At 42.7% G+C, this 27,795-nt stretch overlaps 2 protein-coding genes across 3 annotated transcripts in view; both read right to left on the bottom strand.

Annotated features, from left to right (window-relative positions):
• Window positions 1–715: 715 nt before the first annotated feature.
• On the bottom strand, window positions 716–17,368 carry PPIH (peptidylprolyl isomerase H). Of its 2 annotated transcripts, none has more exons than XM_030326409.1 (10): window positions 17,260–17,368; window positions 16,853–16,917; window positions 16,508–16,531; window positions 16,193–16,237; window positions 15,881–15,923; window positions 11,812–11,904; window positions 8,378–8,465; window positions 7,861–7,901; window positions 6,949–7,037; window positions 716–919 (listed from the first exon to the last, which is right to left on the bottom strand). In XM_030326409.1, the coding sequence occupies exons 1-9, from the start codon at window positions 17,323–17,325 to the stop codon at window positions 6,969–6,971; spliced, it is 534 nt and encodes a 177-aa protein (XP_030182269.1). In that variant the 5' UTR covers window positions 17,326–17,368; the 3' UTR covers window positions 716–919; window positions 6,949–6,968. The 2 variants fall into 2 exon arrangements, with proteins under 2 accessions (XP_030182269.1, XP_030182268.1); XM_030326408.1 differs by having other exon boundaries at window positions 716–895.
• A 1,990-nt stretch (window positions 17,369–19,358) lies between these two features.
• The window catches only part of LOC115521692 (coiled-coil domain-containing protein 30), a 74,678-nt gene continuing 66,241 nt past the window's right edge, over window positions 19,359–27,795 (bottom strand). Inside the window, exons 12-14 of the mRNA XM_032594270.1 lie at window positions 26,401–26,515; window positions 20,072–20,139; window positions 19,359–19,717 (exon numbers count right to left, since the gene is read on the bottom strand). Of these exons, the coding sequence (XP_032450161.1) occupies window positions 19,519–19,717; window positions 20,072–20,139; window positions 26,401–26,515 (382 nt within the window). The 3' untranslated portion in view covers window positions 19,359–19,518. The remainder of the gene's footprint in view (window positions 19,718–20,071; window positions 20,140–26,400; window positions 26,516–27,795) is intronic.

The raw sequence follows: 27,795 nt of genomic DNA, 5'->3' as shown, positions 1-27,795 counted from the left end.
CCCTGCCCATGAGCCAAGAGAGAAAAAGGAGGAATGGGATAGCATAGAAACTGCCTCTTGAAAGCAACACTATGGAACTCCCTTTACCTCCTGAACATTATGCTCAGTGGGATCTTTCTATGTTGGGCTAGGTCCTTTCAAAATAAGCATTTTCCAAGGCATGTTATTGTTTACAAATTACCTTCCTATCCATTCTCGTATTTGACCCTCTCAACAGTGTTATGAAGTACATACGTATTATTATCCCCATTTTACAGAGGAGAAAACTGGGGCTATGAAAGGGGAAGAAAATTTCTCAAGACCTCTGTTGTTTATAAAATGACCCCAGATTGAAACAAAGATTTTTTAGTAAATTATTCCCAATTCCTCATGATTAAGACACATTCTACCAAATGGTCTCCCATCCACAACTATCCCAAGTTAGTGACCCTTTTCCCACAGGTTCTAGAACCAACCAAACTGAACCTACTGGAGATATCCTTGGAATAACTAGTGATTCTAGCCCTGAGGCTTTACCGTCTTTGCCCAGCAGCTGGAGCCTGAGGGGGGACTGCTACAACTGCTTGCAGGTCTGAGGCATCACCTAGTCACAGCCACAGTAGGGGTCTGGTCCCCGCTAGCCCTGGCAAGGGCCAGTCTCCCCAGCTGAAGCTAAAGCGTGAGGAGACAGTCTGTTATTACAACCATTTAAAAACAACACGTGTACAAAAACAAAAAAAAAAAAAAACAAACCACTTTATTTACAGTTGAAAACTTAAGCAGAAAATCTTGGGTTCTGAATCTGTGACACTTCCAAGGTCTCTCGATCAAAAAGGGCAGCAGCAGGCAGGGAAGCAAACACAGGGGCCAATCCAGATTATCTTACTCAAGAGCATCACCCAGAGCAAGGGAAGGCCTACAATGGCAGAGACATGGAAGTCTGTTAGGGATGGAAGAGATAAGCAGCTCAGAGGCACTGGAAGGGGACTTTCATGAGAGACAACACCCCCGGCTCTTCTCTACACTCCTAATCTTCTTTTCCCAAAAGAGCAGAACTGGTCTCTTGCCCTAGGTCAGACCTTTGGTTCCCCAGGGTAAAGTTGAGAGGTATATTACATAAGAACCAAGAAGAAAGAAACTAACATTTATGGCCACACATATCATCGCATTTATTTACCCTTCAGAACCTCTGTGCGGTATATATCGCCTGTAGTTAAGTACAGGAGAAAACTAGAGTCCCAAGGGGTTTAATGGTTTGACAGTGATGGGGCTTCCTGGTCTACTTGGCTCCAAAGTCTGTGTACTTTTTGCCAGACCTTGACGGCTCTCTGTGGAACTCTAGAACAAAGAGAAATCCTTCCTCCTTGCAGGTTTTGGTCCCAGGGTTATAGAGAAAGTAAAGTCACACCCTCTGTTTATGGCCTTGGAGTTAGCTTTACTAAAAGAACAGAATGAGTACACTCAGAAACTTTGGTCTCCCTCTCCCTAAACATAGCCACACCCCTTTTCCTCCAGGGGACAGTGAGTCCTGGTGTCATACTGCAGGCTCAGACAGAAGTTTAACCCTGGGCCCCCAAGCAGAATGTACAAAACTGCATAGATGTGCTTTGTAAGTTCCATGGTGCTCCAGGATCTAAGCTGTATTGTAGACCAGGCACTGTGTTTGTCAGTCAGCATGGTCTCTGCCTCAAGGAGTTCTGTCTAGAGAAAACCAAGTGAACACATTTGTGATATGCTGCATTAAATGCTGTGTAGAGAGATGAATCAAGTGCTGTGGGAGCACCGAGGAAGGCGCCGTTGCCTGGGCCTAGACCTGGGAGGAGATGGAGTAACCAGGGAGTGACTGACACACTGATATCAGCCACATGCTCCTCGGAGCAGCTGAGAGGAAGGAGGATTTGTTAAAACTATGTATATACAGTATATATTTCTCTTATAAGATACATGCTCAATATAGAAATTTCAAGCATATACACAACAGTAGGAGCAACGGGAAGAAAGGACTCTGCTATCTCTACATTGCAGAAGTAACCATTACTAACAGTTGGCTATATGTCACAACAGTAATTTCTGAAAGAGTTACTCAAATGTACTAAATCTTGACTTTGTCACTTAATGTACTCTAGAAATCTGCCAACACATACACATCTACCTTTAAGGCCATGTAGTATTTTGCTGATGTGGTGTACCTCAATGTTTGAGACCTGATTACGAGGCTGGGAGCTCTGCCTTTGTACTGGATCGAACTGGAATACAGCCATGTTCCCCTCCCCTCCCTTTTTTAGCTGGCAGGGCGTCTGTCTTTCAGGGCAGGGAACAAACAGTGTCACAAACCCAGCAGGCATGCAAATATTTGCTGCCAAATCTCTGGAGCTCCCTAGACCCGTATTTTCATGTGGAACCTGTTCTCTGGCCTGGACTGCTGCAGTGGACACCTCCCTGGCCTGAGCTTATCCTCCACATGGCTGCCAGAATCATCTTCAGAATAAGGAAGTCCAATCCCCAAGTTTTCCTGCTCAAAATCCTCCAGTGGCTCCTCTTGGCCTGGTTCTTTTTGGAGGGCCAGGCTCCCTTTTGAGAATCTGGGGAGTACCAAAGACTCTCACCCCCGGGGGAAAAAGGTGCATACTGTCTAAAGCCTACCTCAGGATAACATATGAATGTCTCAGACTGCATTGGTTCTCACGAGTGGCCCTGGCCTCCACCCGCCTTACCTCTTACCCTTTGCTTTTCTTTCATACCTTCCTGCTTTGGCCATATGGAATTATTAGCAGTGTCCCTTACACTTTGCCCATGCTGTTCCCTCTGCCTGGAATGCCTTCCCATTTTCGCCACCCGAGACATTCTCTTCTTTCCTGTACTCAGCCAAAGCATCGTCTCTTCTGTAGTCTTCCCAAACCACTCCAGGCAGACACAGGCATTCTGGCTTCCCTGACTTTTTCCAGTCCGGTGCTTTACTCTACTGTAATTGTCAGTTTCCTCAAGAGACTGTGAGTTCCCTGAAGACAGGAACTGGGCTTTTCATATTTGCATCCTCATACGCAGCATGGGACCCATCTCAATTAAGTAGTGCTTAATCGTGGAAAGAATGAAGGACCGGTCCATGTGCCACCAACATGTCTTTCATAACCTTCCTCTACAGTAACACATCACATCGACAGGTAATCCCAGGAGCTGGGGGACAGTGTGTCCTAAAGCTCAGTAATTCCAACAGCACCGTCACCAGTGTCCTCATAACCATCATCCACAAGTACAATTAATTTTTAACATAATCACAACTTTAATAATGCCTTACTGTAAGTTATAATAACTGTAAAATTATGTGTTGCGCTAATTATGTATTCTTTCTAAGATGCAAATGCTAAAAGATATTCATCACAGGACTACCTAAAGCAGTGTTACCCACATTTCTCTGATAAGAAGCATCTGAGGTGCTTGTTACAAACACAGCATCCAGGATCCTAACTCAAACTCACTCACTCAAACTCTCCGGGGGAGGGATCTGGGAATTAGTAGGTTTAACAAATGCCCCCGAGTGATTTGATTCTTAGGGAAATTTGGGAAACAACGACAGAAGAAAGCTATCTACACCTTGCTACAGGCCCCAGATTTGTGGATAACTGGAAGGGCAACAATTCAGACTAGCTGGGCTGCCAGAGCCCACAGCTACTCTCTATTCCAAGAGACGCTCTGGCTTTCAAAACAGAGGTTCCACCAGCCCTCAAGTGGTTGTAAGTAGCAAAGAACCCAGTTCAGACTAGAGCAGGCGAACCCTGAGGGCCAAGGTTCACTTATGTATACCTAACCAAATTCCTCACAAAAAGCTTTCACAGGACCCATGGAGATTAAAAAAAAAACATGGTTTCTACATCTAGAGTTGTACAGAAACTTCATCCTCACCAAAACCAAAGTCAGGACCCTAAGGCAAAACACAGAAGTTCTAGAAGGAAGTGCTTCCTAGGGAAGTACTGCTGATTAAATCACTGTACCTGTCTTCTATCTCCGTCCCATCTTCTTTTATTTCCAGTGCCTAGACACAAGGCCCCACATGCATGATTAGGTGATACTTTGATTTGAAGGCAGTAGATTCCTGCTGGACCAGGGCCACCAAGAGAGGATCTCCTGGGTCTTTTCTGACTGGAATATGGTGGCTTCTCAATGAGAAAGCAGGCTCTGTTATTCCACTATCGCCTTGCCACTCAAAGTCAGCATCAGCATCTCCCAAGTGCTAGTTAGAAATGCAAAATCTCTGGCCCCATCTAGACCCACTGAACCAGAACCAGCATTTTAACAAGATCTCCTGGTGATTTGTAAGTGCAGTAAAGTTTGAGAAGTACTGTTCAACAGGGCTTGAAAACAGCCTCTGTATTGGCTGTCAACCATTATCCTGCCCAAACAACCTGGGAGAGCTGAAACACTCCCATGGGAATTAGAGATGCTTATAACTTTAACAGCTAGGAAGGTAAATAATGGGATGATACTCCCATACTCCCTGGGGAATTAATCTCTACTTTTCCTTACTTTCTCCCACATCACATTACTTAGAAACCCAAAGCACCTAGATTCCCTAACACCTTAAAACTCATGATAAGGATTTTTGGTAAAGTTAAATGAGATCATTCAAGTTCTTAGCTCAATATCTGAGCACAAGAAGAATAAATAAATGATAGAAGATGTAATAAATGATAACTGCTATTATTATATTGCCCCTAAGTATTAGCTATGAAAGATTCAATCCTGATCAAGTCAGGGGTAGGAGACTGAATTGGAGGTACTATATTTAAATTTAATTAAAATTAAATAAAGTAAAAAATTCAGCCCTTCAGTCACGTCAGCCACATTTCAAGTGCTCAACTGTCACATGTGGCTGGAAGCTGCATGATGGACAGCACAAACACAGAACATTTCCACCACCACAGAGAGGACTTTCTATTGGACAGTTCTGGTCTAGAAGCCTCTGGAACATCAAATGGCCCCTGTGGGATCTGTTCTGCTTGGGTTGCAGGCTGGGAAGAGAGGCTTCCATGGGGGCAAAGGTTTACATGCCCTTTGTTATTAAGGGATGAGGAGGGGAGGGTTGTGAGAACCACCCTCAGAAATCAAACCCCCAACAAGGACTGCCACTAACTTTCTGTAAGGGACTCAGAAAAACACAGAAAAAAGGCCCCAAACAAAAAATTTCTAAACTTTATTCTTTTTTTTTTTTTTTAATGTTTTATTTATTTTTGAGACAGACAGGGATGAGCATGAGCAGGGGAGGGGCAGAGAGAGAGAGAGAGAGAGAGAGGGAGGGAGACATAGAATCTGAAGCAGGCTCCAGGCTCTGAGCTGTCAGCACAGAGCCCAATGCAAGGCTCGAACTCACAGACTGTGAGATCATGACCTGAGCTGAAGTCAGACACTTAACCGACTGAGCCACCCAGGCACCCCTAAACTTTATTCTTTTCATCTCTGTCCTCCAGTAGTGATCAGTGGTCAATCCTTAAAAGGAAAAGGACCTGGTAGCTTAACTTAGGTTCAGCAAAGAAATAAGTGGGATTAGGAGGGAAATGCCAGCCACTACTGAAGGGGGACACCAGGTTGAGAGCTAGGGACCTCTAGTACTGATAGGAGAGACAGCTCAGGGTGTCGCCTGTGCCTGAGAAGGGACCATCTGGCTGGACAAGAGAGAGGACCACGTGCAGCTTCTAGCACACACTTGTGCACGCCTGCCAGCATTTGCTAACACCAGTTCCCTGCCTAAAATGCCTGACATTCTCCCTCTCTATTAACTCATGTAGTAAATTTTTAATAAATGCCTGCAAGTGCCAGATGCTATGAACACAAATTAAGTCACATAAAGAGGTATGTACAGTCATTAAAATGGTCTGACATTTGACTACATCTCCATTCAGAAAAAAAAAGGCAGAGAAAAGAAAAATAAATTCTAGATAATTTAACTATATAAATAAAATCATAGAAATATTAGAAAAAATACAAAAGACATTATGATTTGAGATACTAAGGACCTTCTTAAATAAGACACAACCACAAAAGCCATAAGAGAAAAGACTGATAATTTTGACCCCATCAAAATTTAGAACTTCTGTTTAACAAAGAAGATCACCAAAGTTAAGATAAGCAACACAATGTTAGTTTTTTGCTTAAAACACATTCTGGACAAAAGAGTCACGACATATAAAATAAAGAACAAAGACTCAGAATTTGTAACTATTCAAATCCTAAGAGAAGGGTAAAAAAAGCTATATGCTACAAACATAGTATATTGTCAGGTTTTCTTTTTTTAAGTTTATTTAGAGAGAGCGAGCGAGCAGGAGAGGAGCAGAGAAAGAGAACCCCAAGCAGGTTCCACACTCACGAAGTGTGAGATCATGACCTGAACCAAAATCAAGAGTTGGACGCTTAACCGGCTAAGCCACCCAGGTGCCCATTTTTAATTTTATTTTTATTATTATTATTTTTTAATGTTTTATTTATTCTTGAGAGAAAGAGAGACAGAGCATGAATGAGGGAAGGGCACAGCGAGAGAGGGAGACACAGAATCCGAAGCAGACTCCAGGCTCTGAGTTCTCAGCACAGCCTGACATGGGGCTTGAACTCACAAGCCTTGTGATCATGACCCGAGCCGAAGTCGGATGCCTAACCGACTGAGCCACCCGGGTGCCCCTAACTTTTTTAATGTTTATTTATTTACTGTTTTTCAGGTTGATACTTTGTAAACCGCAGAGTGGTAGGAGGAAAATGCCCTAATAACCCTTTCTCTTTAGATCCTTACAATGAGCCTAAGAGATAGATATTATCTCCATTTGACAGATGAGGAAACAGGCTCAGAGAAGGGAAGGGATTTCCCTAAGGTCACAGAGAGAGGAAATGGGCTCAATCCCCAAGTTTTCAAGTCTAAAGTTCTTTCCCCTAGACGGTGCTGACTTCACTAGGGACTCCTAACCAGGAGGAGAAAGACACACGTACCTGATCAGTCTCGCTCTGGACTACATCTCCCCACACTGTGAGATCACCACAGGTAGCTTGGGCTTATTGTTGGGGCCTGTGGGCACATTCTAGGAGAGAAAGCATGGTGGAGATTCATCGACTTACACATGCACTCACCAAACATTTACTGACGCCTGCCAGCCCCTGTACTAAGGACCGAGGACTCAGAGACTGAAATGGTAACAGTCCATGCATGTCCTAGCAGAAGGGTATAGATAATCCAGATCAAAAAGAAAATGTACAACATTTAAAAAAAATAGCAAACCTATGACATAAAACAGTGTAATAAGTTATAAGAGGGAGTTTATACAACAGGGCAGAAGAAGCAACTAAAGTGCTGCTTAAACAGGTCAGGGAAGGATTCACACGAGAGGACATTCGAGCTGGGCCTAGAAGGACGAATGGGATCCCACCAGGAGGAAAAGAAAGAAAAAGAGCATTCCAGTGGCAGAAAGAGCATGAGCAAACGTTTGGGGGCAGAAAGCAACAAGAGGCAGGAATGTGTATGGCATATTTAGAGAAGAGCTAGTGGCCTAACATGACTAGAACATGGAGGCAGCAGTGGCAGAAGAGGCTGTGGAGAGACAGCGGGGACCAGGTCATGAAGGATCTTGAATTCAATGCTGAGTAGGACTTTATCAAGTAGGTGAAGGGGCCACCAGAGGCTGAACCTCAGTGTGCACTAGAGGCAAATTTACAGGCCAAGATAACAGAGGGGGGGGTCCTTTACTCCTGTACTCCCTCCCCCTTCCTGAGGAAGCCCATGCAACTGGAGGCAGTAAACACTGGACCTAACACACTGGAGCCATCTCCTGGCTCTCCAGCCCCTCCACACTAGTCAGGTGCTACGGGACCAGAATGGGCGAGAGAGGAGATCAAAATAGGACTCACCTCAATCTTTCGCATCACTAGAAGTCCATCAATGATTTTTCCTGTGGGAAGAGTACGAGCTGGACTTTATTACTCTCATTTGCAGAGTATTTTCCAGCTTGCAATGTCCACTCTTATCTATCATCTCATTTGCTCTTCATACGACCATCTGAAAATTGGGACTTGATGGAAGTGAAATGATTTGCCCAAGGTGACAGTTCATAAGGAGCAGAGTACTAGGTCTGAGCGATTGCAAAGCCCCACTGTACCAGGCTGCCTCTGTAGGACATTTCTTAAGTGATACCATCCGGGTCCACCCCAGACATACGTATCACCCAAGTGGTTGCATTCGACATCACACAGCCCTCTGCTCCTCCCTCTAGCTCTCTCCACCTCCCATCACTTCCGCCTTCCCTGCTACTGCCAGAGCAGTTACACCAGGTGGGCACTCTCGGTACTGGAGTCTGGGGGCTGGCTCCTTTGGACGTCCCACTCTGGGTGAATGGGGCCTGGACTCCAGGACAGGAATAGGACTCACCAAATACTACGTGCTTCCCATCCAGCCAATCACATTTAGAGCAGGTGATGAAGAACTGGCAGCCATTTGTACTGGGACCACTGTTTGCCTGACAGAAACCAAATATACCTTCAGTGAGTTTTCCTGGCCATGCTAGCCGAAGGGTGAGATCCCTCCAAAGAGCCCATAGCCCTGATTCCTTTCTTTCAGCAAACCTTACTGAATATCTACTATAAGCCAGTTCCTGAGCTAGGATCCAAGGATACCGAGATAAACAGGATACACAATATCTGCCGTCAAGGAGCCAGATTCTTGAATAAATGTACAATTCCCCTGCAGTGTGAATTTTTATTAAAGGAACAATTGTTCATGGGGCCCAATTTGCTGTATTTAATCCAATACTGGTTAGAACTGGATTACAGTTATAAACTAGATACCAGTGAGAAAAAGCCCGTTGCCTATGCCATAAACTGAATAGCTTTGTACTGCATCATAACAATGGTAATAAAGAAGTTTAAGAAGGTGCGAGAAGTTGCTACACTAGTGCTGTGCTAGGAAAAAAAGACTACATGTAATCAATGATGTTTGCTTTTTACAGCTACACCCAAATCTTTTATTATTGAATTTTACAGGAAGAAGTATTTTTTAATTGAGAATCTGAGAGTCTCCTCCCCTGAAATTCTTTCTGTATCTTTACATTTCATAATGCACTGTAAAAGAACAGGCAAGTATTACAATGCAAAGTAATACTTTGTAAAGCGAAATTTAACTTTCATAGGAAGTGTACTTTCATACTTTACATGTTGATACTACTAAACTGCCTTTAATATGCTAAATTCAGATTTCTGTACATTAACAAATCCAAGTTACCTTTTAAAAGCACTGCCCTACTAACTCTGTGCACATTTTATTGCATACTTCCCTTATTTTGGAAAAAAGGAGTGGAAAATGGGAAGTTGAAAGTACTATTAACAGCATAGGTCTCCTAAAATTAATATGACTACAGCAGCACTGGAAATTATTAGATAGGTCACTAGCAGTAATTGGATGCTTAATGGATTTAAATTGGTTGATTCTGTGTTCAACCGTGCAAGAATAAAATGTGTATGAAAGACATTAAAGATACTGTCCAGGGGTACATTCTCATTGGGGATTTTATATTATACTTAGAAATTCCCCATGTGAGTGCTGCCTGAGTGGCTCAGTCGGCTGAGGGTGCCTGAGTCAGCAGCAGCAGGAGGGCGCTGTGGAACAAGGGCTAGACTTCCCAGACTCCCAGTTCTTTCCTTTCAATCAAGCTTTCCACCAATCAATCTACCTAAGTAGCTGCTTGCTGTATAAATATTTATTAGCAAACAGGCAGGAAAACAGTCCCATATGTTTTTATAGCTCAGGGGACACACTCTGCCCTTAGCCACTTGTTTATTCATTTTTTTAGGCAGCATGGCTTACTACTTTCGAGAAGAAGCTCTGGAGCCAGGTGATGACCTAGCTGGAATCCCAGTTTCACCACTGAACGTGTGACCTCAGATTAGTCACATAACCTCCCTGTGCTTCGGCATCCTCATTTGTACCCATTTCAAAGGGATGTTGAGAGGATTAAAACAAATTAATGCAAATAAGGTGCTTATTGAGTAACTGTCCAATAAATGGTAGCCATCATTCTGATTATCTTTCAGTCATTCATGTTTATAGGTATCTACTCAGCACCTTTCAGTATCAGGTAGTAAGTAAGGCTTGGAGATCAATGAGGCCCTGTCCCTGCCCTTGAGGAACTCATGATTTAGAGGATGGAAACAAAAACAAGGACATTACACGGTATGTGAAAGGACAGCACAACTTCACCAGTGTCAGCCTGAAGGGCGTAGAGACCAATGTTTCCTTCCAGTTTTGAGTCCTCCATAGATGCTAACAGGTGGCATGCACCTAGAGGGTTCTAGTCCTCCTGGCAAAGATCCAAGCCCACCTAAACTACTCCTGCAGCATTAACCTGCACTTGCCTGGCTTGGCTGTCTGAAAAAAGGGACTTGCACACTGTTTGCTAGGCTTAGTGTTGCCCAGTTCTCATGGCAGCCTCCTTCCTGGCTTCTCTGCCCCCAGCTCTCCATTCCCATCTGCCACTCACACTGCAGCCAGGGTCTTCATTCTAAATCACAAAGTTGATCAACCCTGCTCAAAAAAGCGTACACCTCTCCATAACCTGTGAACTCAAGTCCACACACTTCATCCTTATTCTGGCATTTAAAGCCCTTTAGGAGCTAGACCCACCAGTCTCTTCAGTAGTCTCTACTGGCCCTTCCCCCTCCCCATGCACATCCTATGTTCTCATCACCTTCCTCACCTTTGGTCCCTTGACTATGCCACCCTGCCATTTCATGGTCACACAGCTTTGCCTAGGCTATTTGCTCAACTTGAAATGCCATCTGGAATAGAGCTCCTTCCAGAATTCAAAAGCTCTCCCATCTATGAAGCTGTGCCTGACCCCTCAAAGTAATTACTCTCATTCCGTGGGGCCCTCACGGTACTTTTACATACCCTAAGGTGCCCTCATCTTAATACACAGTGGCATGAATTACACTATACTGGACTTGTCATTTTGCATGTGTGATTCCCCCATTAGATGTTAAGTGTCACAAGGGCAGGGATCAGGTCTGTATCCTTGTACCCTACCCTGACCTGATACAAAGTGGGTGTCGGTAAACCTTCACTTGATAAAGGCCTGTGTAGATAAGTGGAAGGGGAGGCAAGAAGGACAGAAAGTGTGCCTGTAAATATTGAGTCTGGGAGAGAGAGTGTGGGGAAACTGCCAAGGAAATGGGTGATGAGGGGAGGCAGGGAGGAGACTGGAGAGTGAGAGGGAAGGAAGGTGAGACGGGTAAGGAAAAATGAGGGCAGAGTAAATACGGAGAAGAAGGGGGAGCGATCAGGAGTGGGTAGATGAGGGGGTTAAGTGGGGTAGATAGGGAGCTGAGAAAGGCAAGTGAGATGTGGGAGTGGGGGGTCTAAGTAGGAAGGGGTGCCAGGCCGAGGGAGCGAGAGTGGTCAGCGAGCCCAGAGGAGGACCAGCCAGGAGGCAGCATGAGTGGGAAGTCATCTCGGGACGCCACGGTGGAGCACCAAGTGCATGGGCGCCATGTCCCGACAGCACAGCTGGCTGCACTCCGAGCGGCAGGGCTGAAGGCTGAGGTGCACACCCTCGCTTGAGCGAGGTAAGAAAACACACATCAGAGTTTCAGTTTTGCCCGCCCCCCCAAAACTTCCAATGCTGAGGGCCCAGCCCAACCAAGTCAAAGCCGACTGAGGAAGGAGGTAGGTGTGGCAGAGCTGAGTCCTGGGACAAGTGAGAGAAGTAAAGAACGAGCTTCCATCCCAAGAGATGGCACCGTGCCTCAAGGGGCGCCCACAGACCCGCTGGCTACAAATCTAACCCAAAACCTTGACTGGCTCTCACTTACCATGGAAAGCAGGCCTGGAGCGGAGTGCCTAAGTTTAAAATTTTCATCTGCAAATGGCCCCCGGTAAATACTGGCGACTCCAGTACCATCTCCCTGAGCAGAGAGAAAGGACGTGTTAGCAAGTGTTGAGTCCTTGGGCCCCCTGGAGGAATGCTGCTGTACCGTAGCCAACTTTTTGAAGGTGCACTCTTACTCCTGAAGGTCACTTTGGGAGCCATACCTCTCTGACCCTGTCTTATAATCAAAGCCGGCCCTGTCCCAGGCACCTGCAGCTCACAGACTGGCCGGGGCATCTCACAGATTGGGTAAAACAGGTCACAGCTGGGCCTCTAGAAAGCTCAGTTAAGACAAGGCAGAGTAGGGGCGCCTGGGTGGCGCAGTTGGTTAAGCGTCCGACTTCAGCCAGGTCACGATCTCGCGGTCCGTGAGTTCGAGCCCCGCGTCAGGCTCCGGGCTGATGGCTCGGAGCCTGGAGCCTGTTTCCGATTCTGTGTCTCCCTCTCTCTCTGCCCCTCCCCCGTTCATGCTCTGTCTCTCTCTGTCCCAAAAATAAATAAACATTGAAAAAAAAATTAAAAAAAAAAAAAAAAAAAAGACAAGGCAGAGTAGGGAACAACAGTATAGTGATCCCATACATAATCCTTGCCACTTCCAAAGACTCTCATGCCTGTTATCAAATAAAATTACCCACTCAAATGCCACTATCCCTGCTCCCCAAAACTGCAGGTTGATGGGCTCTTGGAAGCCTAGTCTGTATGGACACCACCCTCTTGACCAAAGTTGATTGATCAGGAGAGCACGCCTAACTAATGCAGGGCCAACTAAAGTTCCTTCTCTGGGAATCATGAAGGACTGATGCTCTCTTTGATGTTGAATGTGTATCATGTAAACCTGGAAGCCAGCAGTGACCATGCTCTGCAAGGTGGACTGAAGAACAGAAAGAGAAGGCAATACACAGGTGTAGAGAGCACGAGAGAAACAGAAAAAGGACTGCCTTGGTCCTATGTGGCTTTCCAGTTCTTAGTTCTGTTTCTTCTTAAACTAGCTTAAACCAGCTTTATTTTCATTATCTCTTTGCTCTTCCAGTAACCGTGTGGAATAAGCGCTATCATCTTCCTCATTTTTCAAGTGAGCCAACTTATGTCAGGGTAATAAAGCAACTTGACCACAGCCATATTTGCAGTACCTTAAACAGAATCCCTGGGGTCTAAAGCTAATAATGAGAAGGTGCCTGCCAAAACCCAATCTCTTCCAGCCAAAGAATATTGGGTGAATGGTAGAGAGGGAAAGCACCGGCCTAGGGCAGAATCAAAGGGCCCTCATTGGGAAAAAGATTATCAAAGGGTATTAACATAAGCCAAGGAAGGAAGAATCAAAATCAAAATCAAACCTTTATTTGACTAAAAATTATCAATAAAACTAAGCTCTGTATGGTGGAAAGGCCTGGATGTGAGTTCCAGGTCCATCATTTATAAGCTGGGAGAGTCATTTCCCATAGCTGAGCTTCAGTTTCCTCAACTATCAAGTGAAGGTGAAATCACCTGCTCTTTACAGCATTGCCATGGAGATCGAATTAAACAGTGTCTGAGAAAAGACCTTGCAATTGATACACAATTATATACATGTGAGCTATTATATCTTTAACTCCACATAAATACCTACATATATACAGAAAGAAGAGAAAAACAAGTTCATTTCCAATTTCCCAACAAACCTGGGGGACAGATCAGTTACCACATCGTTCTCTATAATTACACTATCGGTTGCTCTCCAGGAGCCAGAGTAGGGAAAATGACAAAATTAATTTTCAGAGAAAATAATAGAAAGCAACTTAAATCTTTTTACCACAGTGGACTGATCAAATAACTTATCTATTCATAATGGAATATTAGGTAGCTATTATAAAAAATGACTTAATGACAAGGGAAAATGTAGATAATTATTAAGTATAAAAAATTAAAATATATACGTGATTTTAAGTCTGTTAAGAATTATATTTGACACACATACACGTGCAATGATGAGACTGGCAAATGTAAACTAAAATGCCAAGAATATATTCCTTGAGAAGTGAGATTCCTTGAGAGAGAATTTTGCAATCAGAAAAAAAATTATTAAAACAAAGAAACACATATTCTTGGTCCAACTTTAGAAGGTCTCAATACCTACTTATTCTGCTTCTTGCTCATTCTATTTTTTCTTTCCTAAGAGTGGCTCTGAACAATTGTTTCTTGCTGACACAGCCTCTGGCTGACCAACTGTACTGTCTGATTCTAGAGCTATCAGCAAACAACTAGATGTGCCTGGCAATGATGCAAGAAGTTGGTCCTGGCCCTCTTAAGACAACATGGCAACACAGGAGCCTAGGGAAGAAAGAAAAGAAGGCAGAGAATAGATTCTTAGCCCTTCTTACCAGCTAACAAAAAAGTATACGGGGGCGCCTGGGTGGCGCAGTCAGTTAAGCGTCCGACTTCAGCCAGGTCACGATCTCGCGGTCCGTGAGTTCGAGCCCCGCGTCAGGCTCTGGGCTGATGGCTCGGAGCCTGGAGCCTGTTTCCGATTCTGTGTCTCCCTCTCTCTCTGCCCCTCCCCCGTTCATGCTCTGTCTCTCTCTGTCCCAAAAATAAATAAACGTTGAAAAAAAAAAAAAATTAAAAAAAAAAAAAGTATACGGTCCCTCAAGCCCTACTACCATCAGTTATGGCCAGGGATTGCAAACTTAAATGCCTACAGAGGCAAGTGACATAAATAAGGAAAGCAGGTGGTAGTGGCTGTGGTGAAATGGCAAGGACACATGCTATTTAAAGGGAGCAGTTACGTGATTCCAAACAATTGTTGCTATGTGAGAAACACAGGCCTAATGCACCTCTGTTTTCCCTTCTTTAGAGAGAAAACTCTGGAATTTTCTGGTGAAATTTCCCAGTTTTACAACATCACACACATGAAACAAAGCATATCTGAAAGCCTGATTTGGCCTAAAATCTGCCCCTTTGTAACCTTCCCTAGATAGGAAAGAGACAGGTCTTCAAAAACTCCTAAGAATTAGGGACACCTAGGTGGCTCAGTCGGTTAAGCATCGACTTCAGCTCAGGTCATGATCTCACGGCATGAGTTCAAGCCCTGCATCAGGCTCTGTGCTAACAGCTCAGAGCCTGGAGCCTGCTTCAGATTCTGTGCCTCCCTCTCTCCCTGCCCCTCCCTGCTTGCACTCTGTCTCTCTTTCTCTCTCAAAAATAAATAAGACATTTTAAAAAGTTAAAAACAAAACAAAAAAACTCCTAAGAGTTAAATAAATATACCTATGAAGGAGAAAGAATGTCTTCCAGATCCAAGAAAATCCCAACATGACTAACCAAATGATATAAATAAGAAAGACCATGCACACAAGAGGTTGGCCAAGGACAAAAGTAGGTTTAAGAAGAAAAGATATGGTTTATTCAACACCTGCCAAGGTCAGAAGGAAATGAGACTTGGTATGAGAGACACAGGTAGTCTGGTCAAAAGAAAGACATGCTTCGCAGTGAAGAACTATTCCACCAGGCTCTCCTAGAAAACAGAGGAAATACCCCTCCAGAACAATCTACCTCTGATGCTCTAATTCTTTGTCCACTAATCAGTTTCTGATGAAAAACTCAGCTTTCCAGGCATTGTGATATGAGGAATGGAAGGGAAATGGGGCATAAGAATTTAGCTCACTGGAAAAGGACTTACTGCCATTTAGAAATTAACAAAAAAAAATTTCATCTGATATCTATCGAAGTTTCATGTGACTAACTAGTTTGTGTCTCTCATGAATCATCTAAAGGTGTGCTGGAAAAGTTCAGTTTCTGGCCCTAAAAGGCTAAGATTTGGAAGTCAGTGACTCAATCAAAACGCTGATGTCTATCATCTAATGGTTAAAGAGTAGTAGCCAGCAACCCTAAAGGACATTCCTATCACCCCCTCCTCCTTCAAACTTGGCTACTGTTTTCAAGCCTTAAGACTGGGCCCTGTAGTAAAAACAGCAGTAGCAGCAATAACAAAAAATAATATTCCTATAGGTCTTTGATAGCAAAGGAATAGTACTTACATTAACAAAATCCCCACCCTGAATCATGAAATCCTTTATGACCCTGAAACAGAGAATTAAGGATCCTGAGAGAAGGCTCTGCAGTTTAGAAAAACATTGATTTAGTCATTATACTTTAGGTTAACATTGATTTAAAAATAAAATGTTTATCACTTTGGCTTTTAATAAGCCTTCAAATAAGCTTTTGAGTTCACAAAACCATTCCTTCTCAAGATCTAGGAATTATCCTATGGTTTTATTTTCCTCTAAAGAGACTAATCCCCTAAGGAAGTAATTCTAAAAGCCTGTAGGGATGGCTTGCCAAGGACTTACCTGTGGAAGGTGCTCCCTTTGTATCCTATTGGAACCCCATCTTTTCTATAACCAAAAAGAAAGAGACTTGGAATGATGACAGGTAATCATAGGCCTTTCCAGTTTACCACACACTCGAGCCAAGGGACTCTCCTAAAGGTCAGGAGAACAGAGATAAAGAAGGCAAATAAACTGAAGACAGACTCATGGCGGTATTACCTATTACTGCCACCAATAATCATTCAAGGCCTGCCGGTGGTTCCCCCCAAAACCCCACTGCAGCCCCAGGACACGCTTCAGGAGCAAGCAGAGAAACCAACCACGTCTGAGACTTACCTGAATTCTCCAGTGCAGAACTGTCTGAAAGAGAAAAGAGTGAATGATTCAGTTACCATGACATCACAGCTGAGAGCGCCCCTAATATGCGAGGTGGGGGTGGGGTAACATTCGCGCCAGCAAGCCCATCAACTGGCCAGCCGACGTCCAGACACTAAGCATAAAACTAACAACATATATTGACATGGGAACAGTAAAAACGGTGACTATTCAGACAGAGCGATACAAAGGGGACTCAGATCTCAAGGGCAGTGAGTGGACGGATAGAGGCAGGCAGAGGATTCCGCAGACCGGTCCAGCTTCTGCTTGGGTTAATCTGGCAGAGCTGGAGCAGCATCTTCTTACCTAAAATTTTCCGCCGTTTTAGGCACAACGTCGGCAAAGAGCTCGATCTTCATGCGGCCAACTTCCTGCAAGCGGCAGGAGACGGTCAGAATGGCCGGTCCAAGACCACCGAGGACTCAGCCAGCAGGGAACAGGAGGGTCCGACCCCTCTCTCCCGCTTGCCGCTTGGTCTCTCCCACCTCCGCCTGCATAGTCTATCCTCGCGTGGCGCCCATTCCCTCCCCCATAGGGGCGCTCAAATGTGAAAGACTCCTCCTCTCCCTCCCTCGCCCCCGCCCCGCAGGTCGGTAGGTTCTGGTCCAAGTAATGCTATCTGGCTTCTCGAGTCCGCTTTCCCTGGGTGGGTGAGATCTTCCTGGCTGGCCCTGTGCAGTGTCCCTTGGGCGCGGTGGCTGCCTGGACCTCACCTGGCCGCCAATGCTGACATCAAAGAACACCACAGGATTGACAGGGCTTGAATTTGCCACCGCCATGGCTGCGACCCGGAAGCAGAAGTCGGGGGCGCCGGGTTCCGGTGAACCTGTTCCCCGCTCCGCCAGTTTACTCTCCGGCGCAGGCGCGGAACCAACCAACCTAGGCCGGGTCCCGCCCCCGGAAGCCCCGCCCTGCGACCACCCTGCGGAGCGCTCTCTCCGTCTCTGGACGAAACTGGGCGTTGCGGTGGTGGCTTCGGCCAGGAGTGGCTTCGGCCAGGACTTCTAAACCGCTATACGTGGTGTTTCTTACCCCCGCCTATAAGTCAGTGCGCCCTACGAAGACAGGAATCTGTCCTCGGCGCTTAGAACAGCCTGACATAGGTACCCCTTCTTTTAAGTCCGGACACCAGTTGGGGCACAAGTTTCCGCTTTTGTCACCTACAATTCACTCCTGCAGAGCAGCTAGAGCTTTTTTTTTTTTTTTTTTTTCTTCCAGCTGGAGCTTTTAAAATTAATCTGCTTATAAATCATTCCTGGCTTCCCATGTTTAGAATAAAATCCAATTCCTTACATACAAGGGCCTATATTACATTATCTGGCCCCGCATACCTGGAGCCGGATAGGTATGATACTCAGGCCTTTCTGTCCCTCGAGGTCACGGAGATCGATACTGTAGAGACCTGGTAATGTTAACTGTCTTTAATACTCTTCTAGGTCTTAATGGAGGTAGGAAGTGCTCCTTATACTTCAGGTCTCAGCTCAAATGTCACTCAGAAGGGAACACTGGCACTCAGTCTAAAGTAGCCCACTCTTTCAGATGCATCACTGGTTTATTTCCTCATGCCAAATTTGTCTGTCTTTGACAGACTATAGGTGAGCTATAGTGCCTACTATTGACTAGCCCATAGCAGGAATTCAGTAAATAGATTCGATGAATTGAGTGAAAGAAGGTGACCTTGGGCAAAGTTTGGAGCCAGAGCATGTATCTGATATAGCTATTATGTCTTATATCCTTTGATCATCCTTTCTAGGTCAATGGTCTGAGGAAGCAAGGGTTACATGTAAAAATTCAATGTCTCAACTTACATCTTTTTTTAATTTTTGGTTACTTTTCCTTTCCCTTTGGTCTCCTTCTCTATCTCCAATTGAAGAGGAGGAGAATAAGTAGGGAAAGGGGCAGGAAGGGAAGAAGGAACAGGAATCACCCTTCAGTATACTTTATACTATTTTAAAATAATTTTTTTAATTGGTAATATCCAATGTTGATGAGGTTGTGGAAAGACTAGTATATTCAAACTGCTAGTGAAAATAAATGATGATATCTAGCATTTGTTAAGCAGTTGCTAAGTTCTAAATGCATGCATGCTTCACTTCATTTGGTCCTCACAACTCTATGGGACAGGAATGACTATTGTTCTCATTTTATGCATCAAGAAATTGAAGCTTGGAGGTTCACTATAGAAACATTATGTTGACACAACTTTTTTTTTAAAGCAATGAGATAAGTGATATACCAAAACTATATAACATTTGTATCTGCTGACCCAATTATGCTCATCTTTTCTGGAGTAACTCAATAGAAAAAAAGAGCTACATTCACAAACACTTTCACCACAACATAATCTCAAATAGTGAGAAAGTAGAAACAATTAAAATGCAAACAACAGAATTTATGGAACATCAACATGATAGGATATCGTGTAGCTATTGAAAGAATAGTTATGAAGACTGTTGAAATACAGGAAAATGTATTATACTATATTAAACTAAAAATCAGACCATGAAAATGAACATACAATATAACAACCATTTAAAATATATGCATTTGAATAACCAAAAGGAATAAATGAAAATAGTTGTGTTGAGAATGCAGGATTATAGGAGATATCTTTTTCTTTTTAAAGTATTTGCTTTAATATGATTACATTGTTTTTAACTTTTAAAAAATGAATAATACCCATAATAGTAAAAAAGTGCTGAATTAGCCTATGTATGCTCTGCTAAACAGAAACCTAATTAAACCATTGAACTAATCACTATTATTGATCAATACAAGGATATTTGAGGATATCAAGCAAACTTGAGAAATCCATTTTTACAACTGGTTTAATGAATTTATCAGCAATTCTGAAGGCTCCTGGTTGATGTCCCATGAGGATCTGTGGTAACTGTTCTCCATGTCATGTTCCACCTTCATGCCCAAGCTTTAAGTTAGCAGCTTTGATCAGCCTAGTTTAGCCACCAATGATGTTATAGTTCTGACTTCTGGTCTTCTTCTACGATGCAATGTGTCTCTTTAAGAAAAGGCACATTTACATATCCAGCTTTAGAATTCTGTGAACATGAAAGAGACTTGGAGGACTTGGGGTTTGGCATTGCTTCTTCTGACTTATTTTCTTCAATCCCTTGAAGACTTCCATCTGACTCTACCAAACCTGTTCCTGAAAAACTAAGAATGGCCACATGTGAGAACTTTGTGAAAACAGGATGTCCTGGTAGCACTTTGGGGGTATGGGGATAAGGCATCAATAGGATTTCAGTTTTTACAACTGTCAAGCACAAAGGAAACCAAATAACATTTAGCGTAAACTTATGTTTATGATTACTTTCTACCTTAAGTCAAGATTCTGTCAGGTGTAGGAGTGAAAAAGTGGAAAGAGAAAAGGAATTGGAAAAGGATTCAAATACTAAATATAAAAGAAAATTACCCCCAAATGCTATGTTTCTTCAAGACAAGCAACTCAGGATGAGTTAGGCAGACATGAGTCTCAAGCATGCAGTTGATTGTCTTGGCTTTACTAACCTGGAGTTTGGAAGGGGCAAGATTTTATAAAATACTTCAAATTCAGGGATGTTACTAATTTTTGTCTCCTAAAAGAAAAGAAAGGATGAATATTTAAAATTATAATAATAAGCCATTGGCCATACTATCCTAAAACTTATACTTTATATACATTTTTGGTTAAAGATTTAATCCCCTCACTACATACCTCTTAGGATGGCTATCATAAAAAAGACAAGAGAAAACAAATGCTGGTGAGGTTGTGGAGAAAAGGATAGTTGTGCATAGTTGGCAGGCATGTACATTGGTGCAGCCACTATGGAAAACAGTATGGGGTTTCCTCAAAAAATTAAAAATAGAAATACCATATGATCCAGCAATTCTACTTCTGGATAGCTGGAGAAAATGAAATCACTGTCTGAAGATATCTTCACCCTCCCCAGGTTTGTAGCAGCGTTATTTACAACACCATGGACAGATAAATGGGTAAAGCAAATGTCACACACACACACACACACACACACACACACACACACACACACACGGAATGTTATTCAACCATGAAAAAAGAAGGAAATCTTGCCAATTGCAACGACATGGATGGACCTTGAGAGCATTATGCTAAGTAAAATAAGTTAATTAGAGAAAGACAAATACTTCATGATCTTACATATATGTACAATCTAAAAAAAAACCAAAAACCAAATTCCTAGAAGCAGAGATCAGATTTGTGGTTGCCAGAGGTGGGGGTGTAGTGGTTGGAGGAATTAGGTGAAGATGGTCAAAATGTACAACCTTCCAGTTATAAGATCAATTCTGGGGATGTAATGTACAACATGAAGACTATAGTCAACAATAGTGTACTGTATATTTGAAAGTTGCTGAGAGAGTAGATCTTATAAAAGTTCTCATCACAAGGGAAAAAAACTATGTGAGGTGATAGATGTTAACTAATCTTAATTCGATAATCATTTTGCATTGTATACATATATCAAATCATTATGCCGGATACTTTTAACTTATACAATGAATGTTATATGTCAATTACATCTCGAAAAAACTGAAGAAAATGTAATCCCTAAATACCTGAAGAATATTTGGCCATTATAAATCTTACACTTTTGTATTAGCGCTTTCATTGTAAGCCAGCTTTTTATATCTATTTTTATACATGAATTACTTTATATTGGCTGATATAATCAGTCCATTCTACTTTCAGGTAAGTTTTTATTTAATACTCTGGCAAACATTTTATGTCCCTTTAAATCATGGATAAAAAGTATCTATGTTTTGGTAAATCCTATGACTTTAAAAACCAAATACCCTTGGGGCGTCTGGGTGGCTTGGTCGGTTGGGCATCCGACTTCGGCTCAGGTCATGATCTCACAGCTCGTGAGTTCGAGCCCCGTGTCGGGCTCTGTTCTGACAGCTCAGAGCCTGGAGCCTGCTTCGGATTCTGTGTCTCCCTCTCTCTCTGCCCCTAACCCACTCGTATTCTGTCTCTGTCTCTCTCAAAAATAAATAACCATTAAAAAAATTAAAAACAAACAAACCAAATACCCTTTCTCACAGGAACCAATCAACACAGACCAAATTTTACATACAGTTATGGAGGCTTATTGATTCCCCTAAACTTGGACCTCTGTTTAACCTTTGATGCACGCCAACTAGTTCCTGTAAGAAATTCTTGGTTGTGTTGAAATAAATGAGAAGCTTTTATAAGGAGGAAAAAACTAGCATTCAGAGAAATTTATAATGCATTAGAAATTTTACTAGGGGCGCCTGGGTGGCTCAGTCAGTTAAGTGTCCAACTTCAGCTCAGGTCATGATCTCACAGTCTGTGAGTTTGAGCCCTGTGTAGGGCTCTGTGCTGACAGCTCAGAGCCTGGAGCCGGCTTTGGATTCTATGTCTCCCTCTCTCTCTGCCCCTCCCCTACTCATGCTCTGTCTCTCTCTGTCTCTCAAAAAAAAAAAAAAAATGAATAAATGTTAAAAAAAAGAAAAATTTTACTAGACTGAGAGGACCAGGCTTGAATTCTGGCTCTACTAATTAGACTCTGATATGTCTTGTCACCTCTCTGAGTTTTGTTTCCTACATCTAAAATGAGAGAATAACAATACCTAATCTTCCAGGGTTGTGAAAATTAACGTGAACATACCTAACAATGGGAGGAACTCAGTAAATATTCAATATATTTTGAAGCAAGTGAATGTATGTGTACTGGGAGAAAGAAGCTATATTTATTGAAGGCCATCTATTTGCCAACTATTACATTGGGTAATTTATGTACATTATTCTAATTATCCTACTTTATCCCCAGTTGCCATCTCTGAAATTCATTCATTCATTCATTCTTACAATAGCTTTATGAAGATATAATTCACACACTATATAATTCACTCATTTAAAATACACAATTCAATTGTTTTTAGTATATTCACAGGGTTGTACAACCATGATTACAATCAATTTTAGAACATTTTCATCGCTCCCAATATAAACCTAATACCCTTTAACTATACCCCCTTATACCTCAATGCCTCAGCCCTAGGCAACTACTCATCTACTTCTATGTTTATAGATTTGCCTATTCTGGTGACCAGCTGTTTTCATTTCACATAATATCTTTAAAGCTCATCTGTGTTATAAGATGGATCAATACGCCATTCCTTTTTATGGCTGAATGATATTCTGTTGTGTGGATATACCACATTTTATGTGTCCATTCATCAGTTGATGGACATTTGGCTTGTTTATACCTCTTGGCTATTATGAATAATGCTGCTATAAATATTCATATGCAGATTTTTATGTGGAACAGTCACCTTTGAGTGTCATTACTTCATTTCCCAGATGAGGGAACTAGAAGGTGAACAAGGTTTCCCTTTTTCACACAGCTAGTAAAATGCTGAGCTGGGATTTGGCACATAAGGTGCAATGAGAAAACCTATCAAGGGCACAAAGCCAGATTTTGGGAGGGGAGGATAAGATTTTGGGAGGGGAAGATTCAGAAAAAGCTCTATGGAAAAGAAGCTATTTAGGTTGCATTCTGAGAGACAGTTGGAACAAGCCAAGAGAAAATCTGAGGGAAGAAAGGCGTGGGAGAAGGCAGTGGAGGGAGAGGGATTTCCTGGAAGAGCCTGAAGCTGATGCCATAGAATTCAGGGACACAGACAATGTGGAGCCCAGAGTGGAGAGGGGAACCAACCAGGGATGAGATGCGATGAGATGGATAAGAATGACAGAGGCAAGGTCATGGAGGATACAAACACTGCATTGGAAAATTTGGGTTTTATTGTGAAGACTGTGGGAAGCCATTGCATCGTTTTGAGTCATATGCTCAGAGCGTATTTTGTAAATATACTTTGGCTATAGATTAATGGAACAGTAGGACTTCAAAACACAAAAGCCAGGAAGATGGAAGAAGGAAAGTAGGATGTGTCTTTCCAAGTAAGGGAAATACAAGATCCAGAGGGAGGAAACCTCAGAGCTTTGGGGGAAACCATAAATAGATTGGTTCATTTGATCAGGCTTGTTTGATGTCAGAAAGGTATTTCCTACGTGGCTTCAGTTCTCCTGGCTTAGACATCAACAACTCTGGAAGCCTTCCCTAAGTACCCCAGATAGGTTTAGATATCGCTCTTTCTGCTTTCACAGCATTCTGGGCCTACTGCTATCATAGAACTTGCCACAACGTATGGTAGTTGCCAGCTATCTGGCGTCACTCTCACTAGGGCTGAGTTCTGTGAGGGCAGACACTGTATCTCATACATCATCATATCTAGACCATATAGGGAACAGAATGAGGCCCATATTCTATATTGGATTATAATGCCTATATATGTCTAATAAATATTTGCTGAAGGAATGAATTTTGTCTCATAGACAAAGGAAGTCTCTGAAACTCTATGAGATGAAGTACTATGAAAGCAGGTAGTGCTTCATGAAGATTAGTCTAGAGGCATGGGCAGGACAGATTAGGAGGAAAGACTGCATTAAGTTGTTGCTGTAACTCAAGTGCTAAGTGCTTGGGATGCAGAGGGTAACATGATGGACATAGATCCTGCTCTCATGGAGTATATTTATAATCCAGAAGAGAAGAAAGATGGAATTACAATGCAGGAAGCAATATGGTCTCTTACAAGGCTAGGTCCCTAGTTACCCCAATACCCTTGAAAGGGAAACAGTAGACTTAGGGTATAATGAGATAGCAGCTAAGAACAAAGAACAAAGTACCGAAGAGAGTTGTTTTCAGTCCGTGCTCTTCTACTTCTTAGTTATGTGCCCTGGGCAATGATGTCACTTCACCTCTCTAGAGCTCAGTTTTCCTCAGCTGTGAAAATGGGAATCTACGTCGTAGATTAAATGAGATAATATACATAAAATGCTTAGTGCAATAACAGGCACATAGTAAGCACTCACCAAAGGTCAAGTTCTCACCACTTTAGCTTCTGAGGTATTGCAAGGAAGGAAGAGATCTAGGATATATCTGATCTCAGGATCTATATGCTGGTCTGTTTTTAGCATGATACTCAATTACCGAGAATCAAGAGATATGAGAAATGTCAGCAGTTGCTGTGTGACTCAGGCATATCATTTAACCTCGTTGAGTTTTCTCTCCCTCCTGTATAAAATGAGGGGGCTGAATTGGAAGATCCTTAAGATTCTAAATTTAAAAACAATTTTGGGGTTGTTTAACAGATATGAAGATGCTATAAGTTGGTACTTTAGTCACATGTGAAACATTGAGCTCAACGTAGTGTAATCCTGACCCATGTCACATTTATTTTGTTTGAGGATACTATTGTGGATATCAAAGCTATTGTTCTAGTATATACTCCATTAAGGCTCCAACTCACCACCTATATAATACTATAGTGCTTATTCATGTATGTCTCTGCCCTTCTCTACTAGACTAAAGACCTCTGGAAACAGGGTCTATCTTCATATTCCTAGGACATAGCATAGTTCCTGGAATTGATGAATGTTTGTTGAATGAATAAGTAAAATAGTGAATGACTAGACAATTTTTTAAAAATATGTATTTATTTAAGTAATCTCTGTACCCAACGTGGGGCTCAAACTCACGACCCTGAGATCAACAGCCACATGCCCTTCTGATTGAGCCAGCCAGGCACCCATGAATGACTAGACAGTTGAGCATAGTTGTAGCTCAAGCAAAGACATAAACTACTGGAAATTAAGCCATATAATCTGGCAGTTCTCCTTTTTTAAAAAAAATAGTTTTTTTGGTCCTGTTTTATTTTAGAGAGAGAGAGAAACAGCGTGAGCAGGGGAGGGGGCAGAGGGGGAGAGAGAGAATCTTAAGCAAGCTCCACACTCAATGCAGTGCCTGACACGGGGCTCAATCCCACAACCCTGGGATCGTGACCTGAGCTGAAATCTGGAAGCACCTCTGGAAGTTCTGCTTTTGAAAAAAAAATCTACAAGACAACTCATATAGCTTGGAAATAATCACCTTTCCTAGAGCAAACCAGATGTGGGTCTTATGCCCATAGCAATAGTACCCAACAGGCAGGAGCTACATAAAGTATCCTGGGATGAAACATCTAGGAGGTGATATAAGCCAGGGGAGAAAGAAAGCAGCCTCTCTCCTGGATTCAGAATGCAACTCTGCTCCTTGAAGTCCCTCTTGCTGACACATTCACCAGCTAGACTCTGGACCTTCTCTGAACTTATACTCTTTGCCACATCTGCCTGGACTTGGCCACTTGTCTGTTTGGATTTTTGTAACATAATTTCTCGAACTCTGACTCTCTTTCTTTCTCTGACTCTGATGTTCTCCCTAGGCTTGACTCCTTGCCAGACCAGACTAGCTTCATTTACCACTCGGAGTCTCAGATATGCTCATTTCTCAGACAGGGCTAAAACAATCCATGGCAAACAGGGTTGTTGAGAATGAGGCATATCTGTGAAAATATCTAATATTCATTCACTCTGAAATGTTTATGGAGCACCTGCCTATAGATACAATGACATACGAGATACAATCCTTGCCCTCCAGGGTCTCACTGCTAAGTGGATGAGATAGAGAAGCAAAATAGGCAATGATGATACAGTGTTAAGGAAGAAGCTATGAAGCATGCACAAATTGCTTTGGGATCACATAGGATGAGATATTTAATAAAAGCTGACCCAAAGAAGAGCAAAGCTGGCCAAGAGTAGTCTCGGGGTGTGCTGCCCTGGTGCAGCCCATGGGCCTCTTTGCCATAGTCCACCATGAGGCCAAGTACAGCCTACAGCTACAGGAAGATGAAGGGAAGAGAGAACACGATAGTCTTAGCAACCAGGCTTCATATGAAGGCCCTCAGAGCAGCACCCAGCTTACCTCTTCTCTGCGAATCTGGATGCTCCTTATGATACTCTCTAAGAAGCCAACCTGGTGTTTGAGCCAGAGACTGGTTTCCTGCAAATGCTTATTTTCTTTGTCCAGGAGAAGTACTCTAAGAATGGGATAGATCAGAGGAATAACTAAAAATTTCTGTATTTTAACCAATTTATTACTTTCTAACTCATAATATAGTATTATTATAAATAATAATAATGCATAGTATTTATTAATTACCAAAAACTCAAAACTGTGTCCTCACTTCCCACTAGCTCTGGGTCTTAGCCCACTGCCCAGATTTTGGAACCAACTTTGGCAGAATAATTCCTACCATGTTCCAAGATGAAGTCGAAATTAATAAGCTTCTGGCCTATACCTAGTCATTAAATACAAATTGAGAACAGAGACATGCCGTATGCAACAGAGAAACTTAACAAAGGATACGATCCTATTCAGGGGTGGGACTGAAACAAGAGACTCTGCATCCCTTCAAATATTGTAGCTACACAGACTGCATCTGGTTCTGATCTCATACAGTCATCCTCTACTTTTGTAGTAGCAGCAGCAGCAACAGGAATAGTAATAGTAGCAGCAGTAGTAGTAGCAGTAGCACCAATAACAGTAGCAGTAGTAGTGGTAGTAGTAGCAGTAGCAGCAGTAGTGGTGGTAGTAGTGGTAGTAGCAGTAGTAGTAGTAATAGTAGTAACAGCTGCAGTAGTGGTAGCAGCAGCAGCAACCATTTACCAAGTACTTACCATGCGCTTAGGCACTATAACCTACCCACAGAGTAGACACTTAAAACTGTTCATATATTGGCTCATTTTTTTTTATTTTAAATTTTTTTATGTTTTTTTTTTTAATTTATTTTTGAGAGAGAGAGAGAGAGAGAGAGAGAGAGAGTATGAGCAGGGGAAGGGCAGAGAGAGGGAGACACAGAATCAGAAGCAGGCTCCAGGCTCTGAGTTGTCAGCACAGAGCCCGAAGTGGGACTTGAAACCACGAACCATGAGATCATGACCTGAGCCGAAGTCAGACGCTTAACCAACTGAGCCACCTAGGCGCCCCTGTATTGGCTCATTTTATTCATCCTTACAACTCCATGAAATTGATGTTGTTATGGAGCCTATCTTACATATGAGGAAACTGAAGCTCAGAGAAAAGCAACATAAAACCAGAAAATCGGAGAGCTGAGATGCAATCCAGATCTTTCAGACTTCTAAGCCCGAGTTATAGAAGTTATATAAGCCCTGGTATAATCACTATACCAGGCTCATTTTCCAGGACCATGGTTTATGTGGGACACATGATCAAAACATAGTTTTGATCAGAGATTTTTTTTGTGTTTTGTGTTTGAGTTCTGGTTCTACCATTTGCTTGCTGTGTGACCCTTGACAA

This window comes from Lynx canadensis, chromosome C1, assembly GCF_007474595.2.
Source record: "Lynx canadensis isolate LIC74 chromosome C1, mLynCan4.pri.v2, whole genome shotgun sequence".
Classification (NCBI taxonomy): domain Eukaryota; kingdom Metazoa; phylum Chordata; class Mammalia; order Carnivora; family Felidae; genus Lynx; species Lynx canadensis.
This window is presented reverse-complemented; position numbering and strand designations above follow the sequence as displayed.